At 35.0% G+C, this 26,066-nt stretch overlaps 4 protein-coding genes across 4 annotated transcripts; 1 reads left to right on the top strand and 3 right to left on the bottom strand.

Moving 5' to 3' along the window:
• Window positions 1-1,869: 1,869 nt before the first annotated feature.
• On the top strand, window positions 1,870-8,980 carry LOC106138140 (sodium-coupled monocarboxylate transporter 1-like). Its single transcript, XM_060948678.1, has 13 exons — window positions 1,870-2,081; window positions 2,716-2,875; window positions 3,322-3,387; window positions 3,468-3,519; window positions 3,917-3,984; window positions 4,670-4,824; window positions 5,358-5,498; window positions 5,640-5,858; window positions 6,359-6,498; window positions 7,046-7,173; window positions 7,704-7,873; window positions 8,247-8,418; window positions 8,972-8,980. The coding sequence occupies exons 1-13, from the start codon at window positions 1,870-1,872 to the stop codon at window positions 8,978-8,980; spliced, it is 1,692 nt and encodes a 563-aa protein (XP_060804661.1).
• On the bottom strand, window positions 8,957-15,855 carry LOC106138170 (lipase member H-A). Its single transcript, XM_060948674.1, has 7 exons — window positions 14,067-15,855; window positions 13,379-13,550; window positions 11,382-11,550; window positions 10,837-10,888; window positions 10,335-10,580; window positions 9,591-9,918; window positions 8,957-9,094 (listed from the first exon to the last, which is right to left on the bottom strand). The coding sequence occupies exons 1-7, from the start codon at window positions 14,101-14,103 to the stop codon at window positions 9,025-9,027; spliced, it is 1,074 nt and encodes a 357-aa protein (XP_060804657.1). The 5' UTR covers window positions 14,104-15,855; the 3' UTR covers window positions 8,957-9,024.
• A 327-nt stretch (window positions 15,856-16,182) lies between these two features.
• Window positions 16,183-19,149, bottom strand: LOC106138156 (pancreatic triacylglycerol lipase). The gene is made up of 5 exons (XM_013339211.2): window positions 19,028-19,149; window positions 18,117-18,303; window positions 17,274-17,668; window positions 16,572-16,905; window positions 16,183-16,288 (listed from the first exon to the last, which is right to left on the bottom strand). Exons 1-5 carry the CDS (start codon window positions 19,062-19,064, stop codon window positions 16,243-16,245), a joined length of 999 nt encoding a protein of 332 aa, XP_013194665.2. The 5' UTR covers window positions 19,065-19,149; the 3' UTR covers window positions 16,183-16,242.
• Window positions 19,150-23,108: 3,959 nt separating this feature from the next.
• Window positions 23,109-25,043, bottom strand: LOC106138155 (pancreatic triacylglycerol lipase). Its single transcript, XM_013339210.2, has 5 exons — window positions 24,921-25,043; window positions 24,399-24,582; window positions 23,817-24,211; window positions 23,356-23,689; window positions 23,109-23,232 (listed from the first exon to the last, which is right to left on the bottom strand). Exons 1-5 carry the CDS (start codon window positions 25,021-25,023, stop codon window positions 23,187-23,189), a joined length of 1,062 nt encoding a protein of 353 aa, XP_013194664.2. The 5' UTR covers window positions 25,024-25,043; the 3' UTR covers window positions 23,109-23,186.
• Window positions 25,044-26,066: the final 1,023 nt, after the last annotated feature.

Raw genomic sequence — 26,066 nt, 5'->3', positions numbered from 1 at the left:
GTTTTAATTTCACGTAGTGGGGTGATTTTCTATGTTTGTTATTTGTTACAAAATGTGCTAAAAAGATGCTATGCAAAAAATAATATATCGAAAACAAATTGAATATTAAACGATAATTATAAAAACATGAAATCATAATTTATCTGTTTATTTTCGGTATAGGTTCGTAATAAAATAGAAAAAAAAATGAATTTCTGCACATTGAATATTTTTATCATGTGTAATTTTGTATAAAATCAAAATTAGGCGATGAAGATACAGTAGAAAAGAATAAAAAAATAGCTTTCTCTGTTGATTTATGCACGCTAATATCTCTCTTACTAGGTGGATACGAATGAAACTTTTTTATTTGATAGTTTGATATAAATGATTTTATAAACTAGATCACTTGAAGGAGAACCATCTAAACTTTATTAAATATATAACAAAAATGGCCTTATTACAATGAACAATTTCTGATAAGGTTTAAAAATTGAATATGGAACAACTAGTGCACATTGATTATGGCCCATGAAAGAGTCTTACAATGAACAATGAAAAACAAAAATAAAAAAATGAACTATATAGAAATGACTCCTTATCAAAAATCGTTCAGATACGCAAGCGAAGTTGCGGTCACTAGCTAGTTTATCTGTCATATGGACTGCACAGAACGTCACTGCTAGGTAGGTATACCTCTGTGATAGCGAGAGTACCTACTAGATAACACATTTAAGGGTAAACAATACGTCACTTTAGTATTTCATCATTCATTAACTATTAATCCAATTAATAATCTATGTAATCAATTAATATTTTTTTAAAACATAATTTATTATTTTAAAACAACAGTCGTGTTATACAGATTAAAAACTGACCCAAATCTGCGATACCGCTGCCATATACCTACATGATTCCTCGTATGATTTCACTCAACGTTAGAGAATGGGTTAAAAAACAAACTAATGTACGTGTAAATCATCCTCTTTCCTGATTTATTTAGATTAGTTTGATTGCCAACCAATAAGGCAAGTAATAAGATTTTTATCAGGTTTTTGAAACCCAAATGTGTGTATATTTATTTCCATTCTGGAATAAATTTAAATGCATTCAACGATGTATCCCTATCTCAACTAAAACCATAAATTAGAAAGGAAATTTGTTGATCTGTTACCTTTTCTCAGTTTATTGAACTGATCTCCATGCATTATATTGTGTGGAGGACGGAGATGGACATAGGGTACTTTTAACGCAGACGGTTAGCTGGCGAAACCTAAAAATATCTAATAAATACATATATATAGCAATGTATCGTATAAATAGGTAAGTATTCGAATTTAGACAATTTTAGAAAGAAATTAATCTCTTATGGAAATTCGCTTACTCCATCTCTAAGAGATGCCTGCGTCTAGTTAGTTATTGCCAGTTTAATTTATTTAACAAAACCACTACTAAATATACTAAAGATAATCATATTACTATTTATAGCGAAATCAACAGATTTTTATTTGAACAATGTATGTTCAATGGCAAAGAGGAAATAAAATTCTAATTTCCTTGCTAAGTTTTTACACAATAATAGAAAACTAGACAAGATTAATAATGTAACTAAAGTCAATAAAGGAAATGAACGATTCAGACCAAAATAACTCCAGCAGTTGCGTAGGAAAATCTTGACAATTGAAAAATTGGGGCATCATAATACGATCCTGGCGTAGTAACCAGGCTGTTACAGATAGACGCAGTCTTACACAAGTAATATACATTTTTTATTTAAACTTATTTTGGTTAAAATGTAATAATTTAAAAATAAATTCTAAAACAAAAGAATATAGAGTTCTTTATAAAATAGTTAATTTAGTTTATTCAGTCAAACAAAAATCAAAAAAGATGTCTGAAGAAAAAGTTGATGTTTCGATCATTAGAAAATCTTTTCAGCATTTCTCATGGATAGATTATTCAGTGTTCGTTGTGATGTTGACAATATGTGGCGGAATTGGTATTTACTTTGGGTTTGTGAAGAAGCAGAAGTCTACTCAGGATTACTTGATGGGTGGGAGGAATATGAAGTTGGTTCCAGTCTGCTTTTCTCTGGTAGCCAGGTATGGAAAGCAATAAAGAAGTTTTAATTGAAGTCCTCTCTTTCTCTCATCATATTTCTGATTGCTTTAATATGAGTGGTTCGATGCTTCTTCTACATCTGCGCTTTTGAAGCGGTAATAGAAGCTGTAAAAGTAATATTTGACGTCAATATAATTTATACCTTGTACCCAATACTGTGAGTATTAGTATTGTTAACAATATAGGTAATACCTATATCAGTATCGAATACGGAATCTAAGTTCAAGGGCAGACACACCACCACTGCACCAAACAGGTCGGCATCTAAACAATCGGCCTGGTCATACCCTCATTCCACTTAAATATCAATATCAATGTCATATATTAACTAAACCACGCCCGGGGCTTTAAAATCCCGTCGAATTTACGCACCTGGAGTTTCGAGAAATCCTGTCTAAGTTAGCACCAAAACCACATGACGAATTTCCCTGTAAATACACTTTATTTACTTGGTCAAACCTCCAAACCCTGCTGTTTTTCAAATCACATATCACCCCCACTGAAAAAATGTAGCTTAATATAAGCTATATTTTTCATTCCAAAAGTCTTGACTTTATTCGTTACAAACAAAAATACAAAATCTTTTATCTATAATATATTGATTGATGGTTACAGTTTCATTTCTGGAATATCCCTGCTCGGCACCCCGACGGAGATGTATATTTATGGCACATCATACCTGTTCTTCCTCACTGGAGCGGCTCTGATGTCTGTGATCATCTTCCACACATTCCTCCCAGTACTACACGAGTTGAAATTGACTTCAGCTTATGAGGTAACATATTATTATTCATTCCCGTGACATCGCTCCGTGACAGATTTTACCTTGGGTTTTACCAAGAAATCGTCTCAAGCGTATTCCTACGTTATTATTTCCAACTAGCTTTCGCCCGCGGCGCATGAAAAGTAGCTTTCGAGGAAATAGAAATAGGTTTAGTGGTTTTGGCGCGTGAAAGACCGACAAACACACTATCATATTGACAATTCCCTTATTATTTTACGGCTTATTTTTTCAATGTACCTATAATACTGGTGTCGCAGGGAAATTCCTTTAAAAACAGCAGCGCAAGTGTTGGTGGTGTTGCAGACGTCCTTAGATTATATTAACTGCTTACAATCAAGCTGTATTACTACCTTTTTATGTTCATAGCAAATATTAAAAATCAAGTCATAGGTAAGTACTGATATTATTAAACTAAATCCAATTTTGGTATTTTTCAGTATTTAGAACTCCGTTATGATAAACGACTCAGAGTTTTCGGATCCGTTATATTCAGTGTATACCTGGTAAGTTATTTTTTGAAAAAAAAATATGCGTACTTCAACTTAGTAAGTATATATTTTGTAAAAATACATTTTATTTCCAGATGGCATGGCTCCCAATCGTCATTTATGTACCAGCTTTGGCCTTCAATCAAGGTTAGTTCGTGCATGTCTTGAAATTAGTGACCAACAACTTTAAAAGAAGTTTTATGAAATGACGGAGGAAAAAGGTACATAATAGTGGACAGGATTTAATAATAAAATACAACATAAGCTTTTTTCTTCATATATTTAAGAGCTATCTCTTGTCGATGAAGTTAAGTGAAGCGTCCTCTATAGAATTTTTCTGTTTTTTTTCATGTTGTATGAATATTTCTGTTCTTTTTTTTTGTGAAAACACAACATAAGATCGCTAAAAATAGAGGCACCAGGAGAAGGCGATGAAAAGACTATTCTTGACAATAAAACACATTTAAGCTTCCTTTGTCGGTACTTTAACATATGAATAACTGTTTGGTAACTGAATATAAATAAAAGTATGTTTATTTTTCAGTAACTGGTGTGAACATCCACGTAATAACCCCTATAGTTTGTTTCGTGTGCATATTTTACACGTGTTTGGTGAGTTTTACTTTATGTAGGTAATTTAAACTATATTGCACACGAACATAAGAGTATGTAAATCGAAAAATCTCGTTTATTTCCGTACCCGCGATATTTCCCGCGGGATTTCTCTCTAAGTACACCCCTAGATTACGTAAAAAAGCTACCTACTTGCTAAATTTCAAATATACTAAATCCTATGGTAATAATTAGAGCCTACGGTTTAAGCTGTGCCTTGACATATCAGTCAATTAGTCACGTGCTCTTTTATATACTTAAGGTATTTCAGTTTACTGTTTGCTTTTCATAATAAAACTGTGGTTTTTGTAAGATATGGCAATATTACCTTCTTAACTACAACATGCATTAAGTTCCTTTTTCATTTATCTACAATTTATTTAAGATTTATTGATCCTTAAATTAACAAAAGCTGGTGGACTCTAAATAGAGCTATATAATGCTAAAAACATTTTCTGCCAAGACATCTTTATGTAAATAATGGAAAACATCAGATAGACAATCTAGTGTTTCATGGAAATCTCACGCAGTCAAGTTCATTGGTTCAATTATAACGAGTTATAAGAAATATTTACTTTCGCATTTACAATATTAGTTGGGATTGGGACTGATAACTACAATCGTAATTATTGAGCGAATTACGATTGTAGTATTGTATTGATTGATATGTATATTGAATTAACAGGGTGGCCTCAAAGCTGTGGTGTGGACAGACGTGATTCAAACCGTTATTATGGTGGGAGCGATGATCCTCGTTAATATTAAAGGTTCTTTCATGGTAGGGGGGTTCGACGAAGTGATATTGAAAAACTGGAATACAAGTCGTATAGAATTACCTACGTAAGTTATCATATTTTATAAATAGTTGCACCTAACGAAAAATCTACATACATACAATAATCACGTCTATGTCCCTTACGGGGTGGACAGAGCCAACAGTTTAAAAAAAAACTGAAAGGTTACGTTCAGCTTTTCCGTCTAAAAATGGAACTGTGATTCAAATAGTGACAGGTTGATAGCTCATCGTCTACAAGAAAAATCCCGAGTTTATAAGCTGTTCCCTTAGTCGCCTATAACGGAAAATTACGCCTTCCTTTTCCAACATTCTATTAAGTTTTACACAAGTCATTTTATTAACATTATAACTTAATTATATAACTGCAGTTCTGTAGTTAAATATATTCGCAACAAGTAAAATACATGCTACTCGTATATGCAGGTCTTAACTTTATAAAGCCTTACTCCATATATATTTTTATTATAAATAATAAAATTTCCATTATAACATCCACGACAAAGAGATGAAGGGGTCCTATTCCAAAATGGCGGAAACCAAATGACGTTGTTATTCTTGTAAAATCTTTTCATGATAGGTTCTCGTTCGACTTGACAGAAAGGCATTCGATATGGTCAGTGTCCATAGGATCCACGTTCTATTGGATCGGAAACATCGCAGTCAATCAGTCAATGATGCAAAGGTTCTTATCTTTGCCCGACTTGAAACAGTCTAGAAGGTAATTTTTTAAAAGTAAAAATATTAATTTGGTAACAAGAATAGTACAATTAAATCACTTTGGATAATGATGACTAACAAAAGATTATTTAAAAAAAGAAGGAAGAAATTTTGAACTGTATTTCTTTTTATTAAATTTCAGAGCCGTTTGGGGTTTTCTCGGTGGAATAACTACAATAGTGTTCATATGTGCATTCAGCGGTCTAGTGGCCTTCGCTAGGTATTACGACTGCGACCCTCTTAACTCGAAGTTGGCTCTTGCGAAGGACCAGATCCTACCATTGCTGGTAATGGATCTCCTTTCTGAGTGGAAGGGAATGCCTGGGATATTTGTCGCCGGTGTGTTTAGTGCAGCATTAAGGTATGTACATTTCTAAAGCCGCGTACATAATATACCGGACCAACGAAGGCAAACCTCCTTGGTCTTTGAACGTTAAAACAAAAGGCAACGCCTTCAAACGTGCATGGGAGCCAACCTACATTAAAAATCACATCATGACTTCTTCAAGTGACATTTTTTTTCCAAATATATGAATTACAATTTAAATTCAGATGGCTAACATTGATATCTCGAAGTCCATACATACATATAATCACTTTTTATCCCATACAGGGTAGACAGCGCCAACAGTCTTGAAAAGACTCAGGTGTATGGCTTGATAATAGAATTGAGATTCAAATAGTGACAGGTTGCTAGCCCATTGCCTAAAAGAAGAATCCCAAGATAATTAACCGATCCCATAGTTGCTTTTACCATCATCTATGGGAAAGAGATGGAGAGGTCCTGTTCTAAAGTGCTAAGAACCTCATGGCATTAAAAGTCCAAAATGTAAAATTACTATTTTAATACTATTTTTGCAGTTCCTTGTCCACTGGACTCAATTCAATGTCAGCTGTGGTATTGGAAGATTTCTGGAAGCCGTTCTTCAAGAAACCAACCCAAAAGCAAACACAGATTCTTGTGAGAGCAGTAGTTGTTATTTTGGGATTCATTTGTGTAGGTTAGTTAGATAAAATCTAATGTTTACGATGTATATCATTAATAAGTTCCAAATAAGTAGTTCCAAAACTACTTGACCTTAATCTAATTTCACGTTTATCTGTTTTGATTTTTTATAAATTCATAGATATATACGGAACAAATTCTTAAGATCATAACATTAACATAACATTAAATCACGCCTCTTTCCCGGAGGGGTAGGCAGAGACAACATCTTTCTTTATTACATCTTACTTACCACGATCTCTTGCAAAGGTCAAACAAGTTCAAAAAATAGATTAGCTTTAATATTTTTTTATTTAATTAAATTAAAAAAGAATATTCCTGACCCAACAAACTTCCTGAGAGGCTGACTAAATGCCTGCTAAATTACTGGGTCTAAAGATTTCAAATTTGGCCTGAAGGTTTCTTATGTGGTCAAAGAGTGCACTAAGATGAATGTCCCGATATTCTTAAGGGATCTACGGCCATACTCTATTTAAGTTATGTAACTTTAATATATGTAAGGAACTCTAAAAATAATGGATATGAAAATTTTGACTTTACAGCTTTAGTATTCGTGGTAGAAAAATTAGGGTCAGTACTACAACTTACTATGAGCCTTTCTTCGGCATCCATGGGACCTCTCGCTGGTATTTTTCTTATGGGATTATTCCTACCTTTTATGAATTCAACGGTTGGTATTCTTTTCTGTTTAAAATTCCCACTAAAAGAGTTGCATACTTATAATTACGTCTTTATCCTTTAAGACACAAAGCCATAGGTCTCCAGGACTGAGGCAACACTCAGCTGAATGGCATAATCATGGAATTGAGATTAAAATAGTGACAGATTGCTAGCCCATCACCTACAAGAAAAATTTCAAGTTTATCAGCTTTTTCCTTGATTAAAGTTTTGATTTGTTTGCCTTGTTCTCCGTTTATTATGAGCAAGCTGTAAATGTAAACAGATCATCTCACTGACATAATTATGCATTATCAAGCGATGTACGTACATTATACTCGTATATGTACATACAGCCTCAACTCAATTAAGGTAATTTTTCTTTTTTCTCCTGACGTTACTCCCGGCTATTAATATATTTCGTACTATTTGAATCTGAATGCCAACATTAAGCTGTACAGCTGAACGTGACCTTTGAGTCGTTTCAAGACTATCTACGCTGTTAGGGAAATTGAAGTGATTACATGTATGATTATATTTTAGAGTGCATTGATTGGTGGAATTTCTGGTTTAATATCAGCCTGGTGGCTGGTTGCTCAGTCACAACTGGCCCAAGCCAAAGGCCTACTCCGTTTTAAAGAGAAAGAAAGGTTTACACATAACTGCACTTATGTCTTTGAACAGCCTGCGAATAATATAGAAGATATGAGCAGGTAACACTTATTTTATATTTGTTTATATTTTGCTTTATTTTCAAGTTCATTTTTTTACATGCTGTAAACTACTGTGCATGTACTTTCGAACCTCAGATGCCTAATTTTTAGTTTATTTTGATAACAGTCCTTCCGTTATGTATCAAACTTTATGTGTATTTGATGTTCTAAGCCATTCGTTAAAAAAAATACACAATGGGGAAAATTTCAGTGGATCGATTACTACAAATGTCAGAGTATGCTTAACCGACCAACTTACATGGAGGGAGTTATGAATGGGAATGAAACGGTAAAAGTATATATATAACTAGGCGTGATTTTATATACTTATAGAAATATGTGGTAGGTACTTACCATATAATTTAATTTTCAGCGAAATACCTTACTTGTATCGTATCTCATACTTATGGGTGACGGCGTTTGGCTGCATTATTACTGTTTTAGTAGCGTGCGCTGCTAGTCTACTAGTAACGTCCAGACAAACGCATCGGGACGAAAGACTATTCGCGCCTATACTAAGGACATGGATCAAGAAGAAGAAAAGGGTGAGAACAATATTATTTACATTTAGTGATAGGCCTATAAACTTGAGACTCTTTTTAGGCCCTAGGATTTCCATCATTAAGCCAACAGCTGAACGTGGCATATTAGTCTTTTCAAAACGGTTGGCTCTGTCTATCCCGCATGAGATATAGACGTGACTATATGTTTGTATGTATATAATTACAAAGTTACCAAATAAAGCAAAACAGTACTTTCAATAGTGGCTAAAGCGAAACAAATAACAGAAGCTTCTGCAATCTACTAAAAAGCTTGTGCTTGATGATGACTTCAGACATATTTTTACATTGCGTTTTAATTTTGTGAAACAGTGTCAATTCATATTTATAAATATAATAATTTCAATTTTGTTTCAGGAAAATGATCTACAATTAAATAATACGTAGACTTAAATAAACCAAAGACAATTTTTAAGATTTTTTTATTATAAAACAATATTTAATCCATATACATTTATGTACCAATTCAAGCACAACTCAATTCATCGAAATTTGTGAAATAGGACAGGCTTATTCGGTATTTCTTTTTCTTTGTCAGTTCTTATAATTTTATTGATTTACTCATGGGGGTATATCCTTCAAATTAACCATTTATAAGGACGGTAAATCGGAAACTACATATGGATAAGTTCCTTTAGTATTCACTCTAAATAATCCAGGACTGCAAAAAAAGGACAAAAAATTATAATTTCCAATTTCCTAACTAGTGTTTTAAATGCGAAGACAACTTTGTATATACATATTTTTTTTTATATTAGTTACCTCTTCACCTTTAATCTCGTCACCGATACTCTGATACGTATTTTTGTTTGTAATATCTTCATTGCACAGAAATTTACACAGTTACAAGAAATAATATATAGTAATAAAATAATTTTTCTTTTGAAAATTTTGCAAACTTACCCGTAATACGGTAGCATATGTACATTTGTACCTACAGTGTTATATTGTACAGTCTTTATTTTTCAGTTATAAACAACTTTAGGCGAATTTTTTTTTCTGAATAAGTACCAAGATGTGAATTACTTTATCGATTTTTTACTTACTCGTTTTTTATCACATACTACTACATAACTAAAACTCTATCTTATATGCGTAAAAACCTTGCAATAATCTATTAATATATCTGGCTTTGTATTTAATTATGTTTTAGTTACCTTTTTGGTCTCAAATAACTATTGCCCATGAATTCTATAGGTTCGGCGCACAAATCTAATTCCACGTTAATAATACTCCCGCATTCTCTTGACTCAAAATGGTTGAATTTTATAGAAGCAGCCATTAGCTGGTATGATCGACTATGACCACAAATATCTGAGACACATCCTGGCTGGATTATTCCCCCGTTGGGATAGAAATCGGCGTAACCAATTGGTGCAAAGAGTCCAGTGAAAAGTGACGTATGTATGGCCTCAACGTATTGGCCATCTGTTTTGTTGAGGCGTTCAGGACAAAGGTTCCATCCCGGACCGGCCGGGTCCAAAGCTGCAAACAATTAGTTTTGATGAAATTTTATGGTATAGAAACCTGGCAATCAATAATAATGTAATTAATTTTTTAAACTTATTCCATTAAATATAACGCGGAGCATATTAATATCACATTTAATTTAGGTACCAAATAAAGAATTTTGTCTAGAGAATCCCGAAATCCACAAGGGAAAAATAAACTGGGCTGACGCGAAATTATGAGATTTAAATTTATTGTCTTTATATTTTTTTAGCTTTTACCCGTAGCCCGCGTACCTACCGTTTACTAATTGCCGTACGAATTTTCGAAAAAAGAGTAACCTCGCTTAATTATAGCTATTCATACAATAATTCATCAAAACAAATGTCATCGGACAGTCAGTCTTTAACACATTCATGATATTAGTACAGTTGAAATTATGGAAGTAATACCTGTTATTCTCTGGACTCTCCCACCTGTTTCTTTACCGGCATTACCCACCAGATGTCCACCGAGACTAAACCCCACGATGTGCATTGTCTCATACCGCACTGCGCCAAGACTGGCCAACCAATTGACAAACTGGCCTAGGCAACGCCCCGTGCCCGGCGTCCCTTTCGCCGCCGTAACATAATTTTGTCCAGCCAAGGCGCTCCAATCCATTACAATGACGTTTACATCTTGGTCTTGAAGGAAGGCTTGAAAATTTTCAAATTTATACTCTGTTATTCAGAACATATCACAAATATATATATATATATATAAAACGAATTCCTAAGCTACATCTGTATGCTTATTTGCGAGAACTAATTTAAAAAAATAATTTAAAAAATACTTCAAGTATTTGACATATTGTAAACCCACTTTAGATGATCATGCATGAAACTGGTAGGTGAGATCGTTTGAACAAGCAAGTGAAGCAAGTAAGGTCTACCAAAAAACTTTTATGTTTACAACTTCCGAAAATTGGTCTGATATTGATGAAATTTAATATGTGTAGGATAATCTGTAAATAATCATTTTCAGATCAAAATCGTTTTAGTAGTTTTTGAGATATTCACAATTTTGTAAAAAGTTTTAAGTGTTTCCGAGGACTACTTTCGCGGCGAAAGTTGACTGATACATACATTAACTGTAACACATGTAAGTACTTAGTAGAGATCATAACAAAAAATATTATGTACATTGTAGCTAATGTTGCCTTGAAAAACACTAAACAACAAGAAAGACAACCGTTAGACTACTTGAGTTTATCTTGTATCAGTTTTGAGTTTACGTTACATTACGACAAAAATACACATACGAGTAGCCAGTTATCGCTAGACTCGAAGATCTTACACAATCACTCGGCCAATTATAACCGATTTAGTCCTAAAATAATCTTATATTTATTACGAGTACGTAAAATCTTAATAGGACCTTGGACAAATCGATGGAACTCTTCAATCCAATTTGACAATTACTGGCCGAATGTAAAAAATATATGTGTCTTATGTAGCATCAATAAAAATAAATATACCTTCTGTGAGCATAGTGCTGAATTCATTAGTGCAACTTCCTCTCCAACCATGTACCAAGACAACGGTTATCTTATTTTTATCCAAGTTTGAATGTTTAACACTATTAGTGTCATTATACTTTAAAATTTGTGGAGTCAATGGATTTGCTCTGTGAACAGAATTCAGTGATTTAATCAATTATGATATTACTTCATATCGATATAAATTAGATTTAATTTAATTAGAACAATGAGAGTGTAAATGTAATTCTTTTGTACCTACCTTTTGTAGCATTATTTTGGAGATACATACATTCAGTCAGAAAAGTATCGGGAATGGATTATTTATTTATGGTTCCAAATTCAAATTTTTGTTTTTTTTGTTGTTGTTAGATTGGCACAACTGTTTTCCATTTTGGCGCGGAGTTTGAGTTGCATCTGTTGTTTACATTAAATACAGTGCTATTTTTAGTTATATCATATCTAGTGTGTATTGCTAATTTCATAATGGATAAAAACATCGAACAAAGAGTTTGTCTTAAATTTTGCATTGCCAATGGAATATCGTGTTCGGAGTCACTGAAAATGTTACAGAAGGCTTACGGTGAATCGACTTTATCAAAAACTCGTGCTAATGAGTGGTACAAAGCGTTCAAAAGCGGTCGAGATGTGATGGAAGATTTGCCTCGCTCTGGTAGGCCATCAACGTCTGCAACTGAAGTTAACATCGCAAAAGTGAAGGAAATAGTGACTGAAAATCCTCATTCAACTTTGAGAGAGATAGCCACCGAACTTTCTGTATCTCACGAGTCGATCCGTACCATTTTAACTAATAATTTGGGTATGAAACATGTTGCCGCTCGGCTAGTCCCAAAAGACCTGAATTTTTTTCAAAAACTCAATCGCATGAGAGTCGCTGAGGACATGCTAGAACGAGTCAATTCCGACCCAACATTCATGAAACGCATTGTTACTGGTGACGAGACGTGGGTTTACGAGTTTGACATGCAAACTAGTCAACAAGCTTCGGAGTGGCGCCTTCCAACTGAACCGAAACCGAAAAAACCACGCCAAAGTCGTTCAAAAGTCAAAGTCATGTTGACTGTTTTCTTTGACTATCGCGGTGTTGTGCACTCGGAATTCTTGCCGGAAGGTCAAACGGTAAATAAGGAATATTATTTGAGTGTTATGCGGCGTTTAAGAGAGCAAATCCGACGAAAAAGGCCAGATTTGTGGAAAGAAAATTCTTGGATTTTGCACCATGATAATGCACCTTCGCACATGGCCATCATTGTGAACGAATTTTTAACCAAACACTCAACAAATACCATCGAGCAACCACCATATTCACCAGATATGGCTCCAGCCGACTTTTTTCTTTTTCCTAAACTCAAATTACCACTTCGTGGCACCCGTTTTCAATCGGTAGAAGACATAAAAAAGAATTCGCGGCGAGAACTGACCTCAATTCCGGAAACAGCGTTTAAAAAATGTTTTGATGATTGGATTATTCGTTGGCGTAAGTGTATCGTTTCTAAAGGAGCATATTTTGAAGGTGATAAAATAAATTTGGATGAATAACAAACAGTTTGTGTATTATTGATCTTTTCCTGCTACTTTCTTGACAGAGTAGTACATAGGCCAATTATAAGTTTGAACTAGCGCCAAAGCAAGTTTAAAACTGGTGATATGAGATAGATACTAAATCAACGATACTATAATATATTTTTTAACAAATAAAAATACGGTTATACCTCCTCCTGCTGCTCCAGTAACCCGATTGCGGACTGTTCTCCAGATTTGAGGAGTTCTAACTTCTAGAGGGAAGCCCAAGGCGCGCCAATAATCAGGTTCTCGGATTGGGCGAAGATATTAGACATGTCAAATTTTATACGAAGCGATTCCCGTTTGACAACCGCAACCTTTAGATGGGAGCCTATCACGAAATGGATAATAGTTACTTTAACATCCTACGTGTAGTAAATAAATATATAATACCTTGTAAATAGCCAATACCCATTTTTATCCGGGTCACTTGTATAATTTTTAATGAACTCTTCATCGACTGGTTCCTCTAAATCGATCATAGTAAGTTTGTTATCATCATCGCCTCCGACGTAAAAGTAACGTTCACTATTTGATGGGCCCTCTCGAATTCTCGCAGAGCAAACTAAAAACGTCATATCATTTTGTCAAAGAAAATAATGAAAAGGAGGAAAAAATAAACACAAACACCCAAGCCAAGTCTTGAAAAGGCTGAACGGCCACGTTCCACCGTATGGCTTAATGATGGAATTGAGATTTATTTAGTAACAGATTGCTAGCCCATCGCCTACAAGTAGAATCCCAAGGAAATTAGGTAACATTTCCTTTGATTGACTATCCCAGAGGAATAAGTTATCTGAAGTGGAAAAGAAGCCACCTGGCACACTACGTTTTTTCTTGGCGACCAGATCAGCATGGAAAGTAAAAATATAAAGCGTAATTACGTAAAGAAAACTAACAAACATCGTTTTGTTCTTCACATCATATCATATCGAATATTGCCAATAAAAAATATTTTACAGGATAAACCTTTTTCAACAACAGTAAATTAAAAAAAAGATGATATAATCATATGAATTCTCACCATATGTAATGTAATAAAAATATGTAAGTATTTGAATAAAAAAAACACATTACCTACCTGTCAAAACGAAGGATAAACCACAAAGAAGTTTCATGTTTCATTACCTTAAAATTACTGATGAATTCCAATTAATTTACTAGGTATATGTATAGCCAATAAACACTTCAGAGTGTTTCAATATACCTATTTTGATTACTTACTACTTCTGTTATCGTCTACAACTAGTAATGGCATTTGGCCTCAGTCGGCCAGTATTTTAATATGTCATTTTATTTATTTATTTATGTACAGGCTCGCGCGACTTTTGCGCTATTTACAGGCGCGAATTCAGCAGCACTTAAAAATAAATACAGCTCTCTCGCAATTTCCACGGGAACAAAAGTTTTTACAGGGATAAAAAGGACCTTCTCCGGACTCTTCTATACTAATATTATAAAGCTGAAGAGTTTGTTTTGTTTGTTTGTTTGTTTGTTTAAACGCGCTAATCTCAGAAACTACTGAACCGATTTGAATAATTCTTTCACTGTTACATAGTCTATTTATCGAGGAAGGCTATAGGCTACATTTTATCCCGGATTTCCTACGGGAAACGTCAACAATGCAGGTGAAAGTTGAATGAGTCTGCCATCTGCGAGCTTTCCACGCGAACGCTGCACAAACCAACAAAGATATAGTAAAACAATGTACTTAAGATGTGAAGTACTCATTTTTTGCCACAAAAAAGTCCGCGAGAGCATATATCTATCTCTTAAGGTTTACTTACAATAACCACTTTTATGTTCATTTTTTAAGATTATTTTTTCATTATAAACATAAGTTATTTTGAAACCAATTTTCTTTAATTCAGTATTAATCCTTATCCAAATAAATATGTATATTACTTTCGTCTTTTCATGTAGACTAAAATTGCCATTTACAGTATATAAATCAGATGAATAGGTTTTGAGATATAGTCGTTATAAGCAATTTGCAGCGAAACATTTAATACGGCGAACCAGCGTTCTTTCTAATACGCGTGACCGCCTGACCGCGTATTATAATACTTCCTTTGTATGTTTGTCTGTTTTTACCTCTTACCTACTTTTAAACTGATTATGTCTATCTTTTAAGATTGTTGTTGATTATGAGTATTTAATTGTAAACACAACTGTCTTTGATATCACTTAATTTCAATGAACATCTTAGAAGATATTACTATTTTAAAGTAAAGTAAAGTATCAGCCTGTAAGATCCCACTAATGGGCAAAGGCCTCTCATCTCACTATACGGTCTCCGTTCCGTCGCGGGTAATGATGTGGGCCAAGTCGTCGCCAAGTCGCATAACAATTAGCAGCTATAATTGATAAAGCCGAGGAGGATGTTTGCAAAAATAAATATGATGCCCAAAATAACTATTCCACGCGGACAAAGTCGCGGGCACTTCTAGTAATTATATATACTAGTACGTATTTCAAGATACTAGTAGAATCTACTACGACTATCCTCAACAAAAACAAGATATTTTTTTTATTGAAAATATTTTTTTTTGTGTTGTTTGAGTATTTTATTTAAAAAAGCTGAAAATCAAAATACTAAGTACATATAATAAAACGGTAAAAAAAATTGTCTGTACATTTAATATTTTGGCTGAAACGGATAGAGGATTTTTTTACATTTTTTGTCTGTCTGTCTGTATGCGACTGTATGATCACGATTCGACTCGAAATTTACGCGGACGAAGTCGCGGGCAACAGCTAGTAATCTATAAGGTATCTAAATTAACTATGCATATACTTTATTTGTTTACTTACCACGATCCTTGCATACTTCTTTTGCTATAAACATACAAAATATATCATTCTTTACCCCACATTGATTTGATTTGACACACACACGTTCACATAGATCATACAGTCGTGGAGCCCGGATGAAATTTTTACAATTGAAATTCTAGTTTACGAATAGAAGCCCAAAAATATGATTGACAGAATTTGTCTGTCTTCATGTTTGCACTTTGCATCGCGGTGTTTAGCTCGTGTTTCGCTTAGACCAAAAGAAAAATTAGTTTTTTTCTTTATCCTGACTCCGTTTTGATCATTTGATTTGTGCATGATCCAGGATTGTGTTAGTCAGGTTTTAACACAGCGACAAAGTCACAGGCAACAACTTGTTATTACACAAATGAAAAAAAAACTATTTAAAACAAAATTTATTGTAGAATTGCGGTTAGATCTTTTTGTAAATTCAGAAACGTTCAGTAGGGCCATGATGAACCGGTGCTCAACCCGAATAAACCAGCCCTGAAAAAAATAATAGAATTAGCTTTGATTCAAATTCTAAACTGTCCATCTTACAATAGCAATGTACTTTACAAAAAAAAAAGAATTCTATTATTTAAATTCGACTATCATCATGATGAAAGTATACTAAAAATCCAACCTTGTTGCAAAAGGTTTTAGCGTTTAACGAAGTAACGACATGTGCAATCAGAGAACATCTTCATGAAGTATTAATCTAAATTCACTAGGCCAACCACTAATAGACTAAAGAGTATGTCATTAAATTTCAACAAAAACCACGTACCCTCGTTTAGCCAAAAGTCCATTGCCCATATTGAAATTAACGCCTTGACAATTGTTAGCGCCAGCTTCTGTAAGACTCTGACAGGATCTTCCAACAAAGTGATTATACCGGATGCTTGCAGCAAAATACTCATAGGCTCTAGCATGAGAACAGGGGCTATCTGAACAACCAGGCATAGGACCTGTTCCTCCATTGGGGTAAAAGTCTGCGTGCCCTACAGATCTGAAGATGCCCTGGATTAAACCGTCAGTATGGATTGCTTCAACGTATTGTCCGTCATTGGATGATAGAGTGTTCTGATTTGTTTGCCAGAGTGGACCAGCGGGATCCAAACCTGGAGGAAATCACGTATATTTTAATAATCTCGTCGTACTCCCTTAAGTAGATAGAGCCAACAATCTTAAAAACAATAATTCGCTTTTAAAATATTTAAAAATAACCCCATATACACACAATCGTTTAATTATTATAGTCATCATCGTCCTGCCGGCGTTAAAACCTGTTGAATTCACAACTTTATGAAGAAGATCCTGAGCGATGCGCTTATCACCAAGATGCTAAAATTGGTAAGTCAGGTTTTCTCCTGCTCCGTCCATATATGGACCAAAGTAATTACAATTTTCGCGTCATAACACGTTCCTCATTGTACTCCCGGCCGTAGACCGAAAGTTTTTAGTACAAAGCAATAAACAGAATACGAACCAGTTATTCTGGATGGGGCGCCAGACGCTGAACGACCAGCATTTCCAACTACATGAGCTCCCAAACTATACCCGACTAAATGCACATTATTCCAGCTTCCACCAGCAGTATTAATAAGCCAGGTCAAGAAGGCTCCAACATGTTGACCGACGTCAGGTACACGAGATACCGCTGATATGTAGTCCATACTGGCAACAGTACTCCAGTCCACTACGATGACATTAACATCTTGGACAGCCAAGAAAGCAGAAGTAGTCATTGTGTTGAGCAAGTGGTTTCCGTTGTTAGTCCATCCATGAACTATAACTTTTAAAGGTCTTGATGCCACGTAGTTGGAATTGGAAATGGAAGCGGCATTGTTGTGGGTAATGATTTGAGGTGTAGTAGGGTTGTTCCTGAAAAGTTTTATAATTATCTAATTTCTTCAGTTACTATTTCAAAATATGGTTACTCATAATGTGAAGAAAATGGCCTATTGCCAATACAAGGTTTTTAATAAATGTGTCATAATGTAAATAATTACGTGTATAATTTCTTATATCGAACTGATAACTATGCAATAAAAACTGATAATTATCAACATTAATTGCATAAAAAACGTCTCTATTCTTGGTCACGTTTAGCTTAGGTCAAATGATGAAATTCAGATTCAGGGAGAGGGGAACTTGCTGACCCATCGCCTAACAGAATAATCCTCAGTTTAAGAGTCATTTTCCTTTATAGACGTACAATCTGTACAGTAAGAAAAGTATCTAGTCCATGCCATTCTGATGTGGTTGCGACATTATGATATCGACCAGATATGATGATGTATTTTGTTTTTAAATAATTATATCAAGATACCTGGTATAAAGCCAATATTGATTATTTGCACCAGATCTAGATGCCACAGCAGCTGCATCGACTGGTGCTTGAAGATCCACTAGCTTTGGCTCGTCTTCATTGTCCGACATCCATATATAGCGACTCTCGCCTTCCACATAGTGGCTATTATCTCTTGGCACGTAGTTTATTGCATTGCCAAAACATACTAAAAAATTGCCAGGGTTCATATAAATATCAATCACGCAACCCTAATGTAATGTTCTGGAAGTAGTTAGAAATAATTTGACCGTCCCATATATACCATACCATAATTTTCACATCACTCCCGTTTCGAAAGCGCAATTGGCTAAGTTAACCTTTGTGTAACCTTATTTATTTATTTTTCTTCTTAAAGATATTAATACCTTCCCTTTTTCAAGTGATTCAGGAAGTTTTTCATTCATTAATAAATAATTTGTGTGATAGTAAGATGATGCGCAGTACAGTTAACGATTATAACACATAGCGCAATGACCTGCTCAATAGATGACGTGACGCTACGAAACCTAGAAGATACTCGTATTTTTATGAATGAAAATTTACTTATAAAAGTGACACTGGCTTGCTGTTTCACTATCATTATATTCAAACCGTTGGGAGCTAAAAATTCAAAATTTGCCATGTAGGTTTCTTTTGTTTCTTAAGGTCCTTCTGCTTTTTTCTCCATATTTACTTCACTTTATAGAACGAAATTCTCGCGGGCAGCAAAGAGAGGATTAAGAGGATTTTTCGTTTTGTACGAGCGGAGCCAGACATAGTCTATTTATTGCGCTATCATTATTTTACCTTTATATATTTTCGTTTCGTTTAATTCGTTATCATAAACAACAAAGTTAATTTAGTAATTTATATTTGTAATTTTTCCCAACATTATTTTTTTACCAACTCACTTGTAACGACAGCAGCAAAAATAACAAAGGCTTTCATCTCTGACAGCGACACGTAAAATGAAATGGATGGCTTGTACGTGAATGATAACTTATATGCTCGTAAACGTTTTATCTCTTAATCCATTCTATAATTAACCAAACCGGACATTCGCGAAAATTACACAATACATTCAAAGGGTGTATAATAAATATTTTCCTATGGAGTTTGCAAGACAATCGGCCTTATACTTAATTTAAGCTTCAGACTTAAACGTTGATGATAGCCTATCAACCTGTAACTACTCGTATTTAAATCTCAATTCCATCATGGAGCTATGCAGATGAGCGTAGCCTTTCAGTATTTTACGAGACTGTTTGGCTCTGTCTACCCCGCGAGGTATAAAGACATGACGACGTGTATTTACGTAAAAAAACTTTATAATTGTCTTTCGCATTCACAATAATTCATTTAGTATTATGGCTCCCATGATATGATTTTAACAGTCAGAATTAAGAGTATAAAAAGGCCCATATAGAGTAAAAACACCTCATCCTAGAAAAAGTACTGCATCAAACGATCGACGATAATGACTAGGTACTATTTTTACGACAGCAAAAATAACCAACCTGTAAATGTTAAATCTATCATTGACATAACCCCTGCCGACATGAGATTATCGGTTTAATAATCTTCTATCTATCTAATCTTAAATTGCAAAAATAACTTTGATAAAATTAGTTTATAATTGCAAGTCATCAGGGACTTTTTTTATTTGTGACATCGTGCATCCCAGTACGACTAGACCTTATAAATAATGTCTTACTTATTCTTAATTTAAAATCCACAGATGGTTACTATACTGACCGCAGTTAAGATTAAAGGGAACGGAAATTAACGGGATTAGTCATTTCGCGCGGGCGGATTCGCGGGTGTCCTCTAGTTAACTAGCTGGTTCTCGTGTGTATGCGCCCGCGCAACTTTAAGAGAAAATATAACGAGTAAGTATAAAACAAGATTTAAAATACGATAATTTCGGAAGTACTTACTTAACTGATTTTATACTGATTTTAATCGGGAAAGCTATGTTCAATAAATTTTACATTTTGCTAGCTACTTCCCTGCATCTTTCCGCGTAGAATAGAAACATTAGACCACATTTTAGGGTTACGTAGTCCAATGGTTAAAAAACACTCTTTAACCAAATCCATAACATATTCCATCAAAATCGATGCAGTTTTCATACCAACTGTTTTATTTTATGCCTTTAGGATGATTTATGAAAAAATGTGCATAATCTTTAACTACTTAATTAGGTAATAATGTTCGGAATTGAGAGTAGGTGATTTTACGAGTAGTGCCAAAGTAGAAGAACTAGCCAAACCCGAGTCGCGCACAAAGGGTTACGTACAATCAACTATAAATCATTACGTTGATTATTAAGGTAATTTGTGAAAATTTCAGCTTTATAGCTATCACGGTTTATGAGATATAGCCTGGTGACAAACGAATAGACTGACGGACGGCAGGGGTTTAGTAATAGGGGGCCATTTTAACTTTTAAGGTACAGAACCCTAAAAACGTGTCGAACAATGTAGCATAGGTACGAATCCTAACGTAGCATTGTACCAGGTTCTTCTCTGAATTAACCTTAATTTTATTAATAACTGATGCTCTTATGGTTAATGAAAACATAATTCCATAACTTGACTTATCCAGTAAAATATTTCTCCTATATCTCTCCACAGAAGTAAGCAACCGAGTTACGCCAGAAGGTCTATAAATAACTCTTAAACTACCTAATTAGGACAGAAAAAAAATCGCTTTGGCTAGAGAGTAAATTAGTAATTTAGTAGAAACAATCTATATATATAAAACTCTTCCGTTACTGAGTGACTGACTGACAGACAACGCACAGTCGAAACTACTGGTCGTAGACAGCTGAAATTTGGAATGTAGGTTCCTTGGGATATGTAGGGGAGCACTAAGAAAGGATTTTTGGAAATTCAACCCCCAAGGGGGGGAAAAGGGGTAAAAATGTTTCTATGAAAAATCTTATTCCTTGGGTTTATAAACTTGAAACTTGGCATGAACACGTACATAGGCAAGTAAATATGTTTGACATTATAAGTTTTTTCAAACTACCCTCCAATCGTGATTTAGGGGGTGCGATTGGGTGACTGATTTATTAACGCACAGCCGAAACCGCTCGGTATAGGAGTCTGAGATTTTGAACAGAGGTTCCTTTAGTAACATAAGTGAGCACTAAGAAGGGATTTTTGAAATGTCAACCCCCAAGGGGGGGAAACGGGATAAACTGAGCCGGGGCTGCGGGAAAGTTCTAACGAGATACCGTGGCCCCGGAACGCAAAGGGCAACTGAAGGAACGAGGTGGGTTTTAGTCAGTAAAAGTCTGACACTCCCTTTCGTTCCACCCAGAGCGGGAGAGGTCATTTGATGACTTCCCATCCTTAAAAAAAAAGACTTTGTATGACAACTTTCAGTCGTCTCTTTAACATACATAATAACATACATAAGTATGTACATACATGCATAACATTAATAACATCACGCCTTTAAATCCCTATTTTGTGTTAACACTACCCATACAAACAGCTACAAAATTTGTCCGCATCCATTTTCACCTAAATTCTTAACGTTAATGAGATTTACTTTTTATTATCAGGTCAACCTAATAGCCTCACATGTACGTATAACTTCGTAAGAATTTTCTTTCAACTCCTAACCGTTGAGGAGTTGTACCTTCCATCATCAGCTCATTCACATGGGATGATGACTATCAGACGCAAATACTTAAACAGATCTATGAAATTGTCAAAAACGTAATTGCCTGTTTTGCCCTTGATTTCCCTGGAATACCATCATCAGATCCTGACTCCCAGCTATTTGGCTTAATGATATAAATGTGTCAAATAGTGTCAGGTTGCTAGCCCATCGCCTAAAAAAGAATTCCAAGTTTGTAAGCCTATCCCTTAGTCGCCTTTTACGACATCCATGGGAAAGAGATGGAGTGGTCCTATTCTTTTTTGTATTGGTGCCGGGAACCACGGGAGAAGCCATATGAATTTAAATCAAATATAAACTTAAACAGTCCCGCACGATACGGGATTAAAAAATGGGTGAAATTTTATGGCGTATCCTTATAATCTAAAATACATTTGCGCGGGCGAAGCCGCGGGCAAAAGCTAGTCTTATATATAAAATTCTCGTGTCACAATGTTTGTCTCCGTACTCCTCCGAAACAGCTTTACCGATTTTAACCAAATTTTGCATGCATATTCAGTAGGTCTGAGAATCGGCTAACATCTATTTTTCATACCTCTTATTGATAAGGGTTGTCCACACTTGACATTTTTTTTTTTACCTATAAATTACTTAAAAAATATTTATATGGCATAACAACGTTTGCCGGGACAGCTAGTATTATATAATTTAGTAGCAAACACATGATCACGGCTTTAATCCTTTTAGTATAGACAGAGCCAACTGTCAGTCAGACTGAAAGGCTACGTTCAGCTGTATGGCTTAACAATGGAATTTAAATTCAAAAAGAGACAAGTTGCAAGCCAATATGCAGTGTGGTTACCTGCACCAATAAAAAAGAATAGGACCACTCCACCTCGTTCCCATGGATGTCGTAAAAGGCGACTAAGGGATAAGCTTATAAACTTGGGATTGCTTTTTTAGGCGATGGTCTAGCAACCTGTCACTATTTGAATCTCAGTTCTATTATTAAGCCAAACAGTTGAACTTGGCCTATCAGTTATTACAAGACTGTTGGTTCTGTCTGCCCGGAAGAGATATAGACGTGATTATAATGTTGCAAGCCTCAAAGTGGAATCTCAAATTTATACTTAATCCTTTCGCTTGATTGACTTTTACGATTCGCACGGAAAGAGAAGCACCTTCCACATGCTATGTTTTCTTCTTTACTACCGGACCAGCATGGAAGCATAAAGCATAAGTGTGTATAGTTGACATCAATGCGTTTCAGATCCGTTACGGCTAAAAATAAAATAGCAGAATTGGCCTGCTGTATTTCTTTTTGAGATACTGAACACTTAAATGAATTAAAATCACTGTTTTTCTTTGTATAAATGTGTATTTGTACCAAAAGGATATAGGTAGGTCTATAAGATCTTCGATTTCACTGGAATGTTTTTAAAAGGGCCATGATTCGCCAGTACTCAGTCCATATAAACCAGATCTGAAAAAGAACAAAAACAAATTTTTGCTGCAAGATTTGGATTCACGAACATACTTTATTATTTTATTAAGCAGCCTTCCTTTGGAGCATGAAGGCAACGGAATTCGTCATCTGATTACTTACCCGCGTTTATTCAAAATGTTGTTGCCCATATTTAGTAAGCTGCCTTGACACCGATTGGCCCCGGCTTCTATAATATTCTGGCAAGATTTGCCTACAAAGTGATTGGAATAGATGCTTGAGGCAAAATATTGGTATGCTCGGGCATGTGAGCATCCGCTATCTACACACCCAGGCATTGGGTTCACTCCTCCGTTGGGATAAAAATCTGCGTCTCCTATTGGTCTGTAAATGCCCTGGTATAACCCGTCAGTGTGAATAGCCTCTACGTATTGACCGTCGCCGATAGATAATCTGTTGCGATTGGTTTGCCATAATGGACCGGCTGGGTCCAATCCTGGAATCCATAAAACAATTTATTAAAATACAAAAAGTAATAAGTAAAAAATTATATTTCGATCAATTTTAAAAGAGCGGCAAGTTAACTTTTGTCCCTCATTATTATGAAATTATTATAGACTAACCAGTAACTCTGGCAGGTAAGCCGCCAGCAGCGCGACCTGCATTTCCCACTACATGCGCTCCCAGACTGTACCCAACTAAATGCACATTATCCCAAGTCCCACCGCCAGTTTCAATCAGCCAAGACAGGAACTCAGCGAGATGTTGCCCCACATCTGGTACTCTAAAAACAGCAGACACATAGTTCAGGGCAGCAACAGTCCTATAATCCACCACGATCACGTTTACATCTTGGGCAGCTAGGAATGCTTCTGTAAGCATCGTATTGACCTGATGATTGCCGTTGTTTGTCCATCCATGAGCTATGACCATCAATGGTTTAGAAGCCACATAGTTAGAGTGTAAGATCGAGTCAACGTTACCATGTGTAATGATTTGCGCAGTCGTCGGGTTATTCCTGGAAAGATAATATGATTATATTACTTTTGTAAGAATTGGTTGTCTCAGTAATTAACATTATTTCAAAATATATACTTAGTATGAAAACATTTAAAATTATAAATTAATACTTCAGTTGTAACAAAACTGTACGGATCAAAATAAACTAGACAAAACCATTCAAAACAAAATTCTGAGCTAGTTACCTTGTATAAAGCCAATATTGGTTGTTGGCACCAGTTCTAGAAGCCAAAGCTTCTTCATCGACTGGTGTATTCAGATCTACTAGTGTTGGTACGCCTTCGCCGTCCGACAACCATATAAAGCGGGTCTTACCTTCCACATATTGGCTGTCTCTTGGTAACCTAGGTATTGCACTGCCTATACATGCTGTAACAAAAATTACACTTTAGGAAATTGAATTGTCGCAAATGTGCATTCGTCCACGGTTTAAAGATCTATGCTATACCTTGTCTTGTATCCTTCTTTGAAAATAAATTTGTTTCTATTTTTGTGGGTACTTACTGCCATATTTTACAATGACGAATTGATCAGTATTCAGTCATTTTCTAGGTAGCAGCCATAGCAATGAATATGTCAAAACATATAATGGTAAAGAAATTCAGGACTTTCTTTTTGTGTTCTATGTTTATGCTGTTGACTGTACCACTACTCGCACTCGTCACCTTTTCATCGACATCCTTAAGTAAGAAAGAAGAGGAACTTACTTGCGATAATTGATGCAAAAACTACAAAGACTCTCATCTTTGCACAGCGCGACGTACCAAACATTTCAAATGTCTGCGTACGTGATAATTTATATAACTTCATTTTATCAAACTAATCCTCCATCATAATAGAAAGATGGCGATTAATCGCTAGATTGAACTTTGATTGAATCAATCGCAATTTATCACTACGCGATCAGGAAAAAATATTTTTAAATCCATTTTGGTGCGTTTCCATCTAGACAAGGTTTGGTACCCAAGAAGAAATAATGGTTTTCCGTAGTTTCCTAATTTTAATAGCAGTGCGGTGCAATATTTATTTTAAAATAGTACCATGGTAGTAAGGCGGAGACTAAACGTAAGTTGTTGGTACTAGGGAAGAGGAATGGTTCAGGTTTGATTTATTTAAACTTTATTGCACCAAAAAGTGATGTGCAAAAGGTATTCAGAATAATCCACTTAAATGAGTACCAGTAGTTTTAATAAAAGAATTTTATGGATATTTACCTGAAAATAAATAATTTTAATTATTATTTAATTTTGAAAGTTCCCTTGTGACGCTTGCCGCGCATAGTCTTGCGTCATGGTCGTGCATCATCGTACAAAAGGCAGCGTTTGTCCTATTATTCTGAATCGCCTGTATCATTTTTTTACGGATTCTTGAGAGATATACCTATTAAATGAAAATTATACCTTAAAAGCTAAGCTTTCAGTCCCAAACACATGTCATGTGTATATTGTGAGAAATTGTGGGTTTGGTACCACACATTCTCACAATAAAATAGCCCACTTTTTTGGCAGATGGTGAAGAGGTGTGATACTACTATTGATACATTCCTTTGATTTATGATATTATATGTACAGTCCAATTTTATCTCCAGTAACAATAGACTGGAAATAGTGTTGTCATGTTTCACGAAACCTGTTATTGCATCGACATGTCTAACCTTATATGCCTGAATTGCTGTCGTTGTTCGGGTTTATAGAAATATATCGCACGCATAGCTGTTTGACTTAATGATAGAATTGAGATTCAAATCGTGACAAGTTGCTAGCCCATCGCCTAAAAAAAGTATCCCAAATCTATAAGCCTATCCCTTAGTCCCCTTTAACAACATCCAACCTTTTACGATAGCCAACATAACC

Source organism: Amyelois transitella, chromosome 3 (assembly GCF_032362555.1).
Source record: "Amyelois transitella isolate CPQ chromosome 3, ilAmyTran1.1, whole genome shotgun sequence".
Lineage (NCBI taxonomy): Eukaryota > Metazoa > Arthropoda > Insecta > Lepidoptera > Pyralidae > Amyelois > Amyelois transitella.
Note: the sequence above shows the minus strand (reverse complement) of the source record. Positions and strands in the feature narration are given on the sequence as shown.

Excerpts from the sequence above, each read along its gene's own strand:
- LOC106138156 (XM_013339211.2), bottom strand. The coding sequence starts at position 19,064 with ATGAAAGCCTTTGTTATTTTTGCTGCTGTCGTTACAA. Across the intron at positions 17,669-18,116 it reads CAATATTGGCTTTATACCAG|GAACAACCCTACTACACCTC; the intron begins GTATCTTGATAT and ends AAAACTTTTCAG. Across the intron at positions 16,906-17,273 it reads CGCCCCATCCAGAATAACTG|GTTTGGATCCCGCTGGTCCA; the intron begins GTTCGTATTCTG and ends GATTTCCTCCAG.
- LOC106138140 (XM_060948678.1), top strand. The coding sequence starts at position 1,870 with ATGTCTGAAGAAAAAGTTGATGTTTCGATCATTAGAAAATCTTTTCAG. Across the intron at positions 2,876-3,321 it reads AATTGACTTCAGCTTATGAG|TATTTAGAACTCCGTTATGA; the intron begins GTAACATATTAT and ends GGTATTTTTCAG. Across the intron at positions 7,874-8,246 it reads AATATAGAAGATATGAGCAG|CGAAATACCTTACTTGTATC; the intron begins GTAACACTTATT and ends TTTAATTTTCAG.
- LOC106138170 (XM_060948674.1), bottom strand. The coding sequence starts at position 14,103 with ATGAAACTTCTTTGTGGTTTATCCTTCGTTTTGACAG. Across the intron at positions 13,551-14,066 it reads TTTATCCTTCGTTTTGACAG|TTTGCTCTGCGAGAATTCGA; the intron begins GTAGGTAATGTG and ends TGACGTTTTTAG. Across the intron at positions 9,095-9,590 it reads AGTTATTTGAGACCAAAAAG|TCCTGGATTATTTAGAGTGA; the intron begins GTAACTAAAACA and ends CTTTTTTTGCAG.
- LOC106138155 (XM_013339210.2), bottom strand. The coding sequence starts at position 25,023 with ATGAAGTTATATAAATTATCACGTACGCAGACATTTGAAATGTTTGGT. Across the intron at positions 24,583-24,920 it reads TTTTGCATCAATTATCGCAA|CATGTATAGGCAGTGCAATA; the intron begins GTAAGTTCCTCT and ends TTTTTGTTACAG. Across the intron at positions 23,690-23,816 it reads CTTACCTGCCAGAGTTACTG|GATTGGACCCAGCCGGTCCA; the intron begins GTTAGTCTATAA and ends TATGGATTCCAG.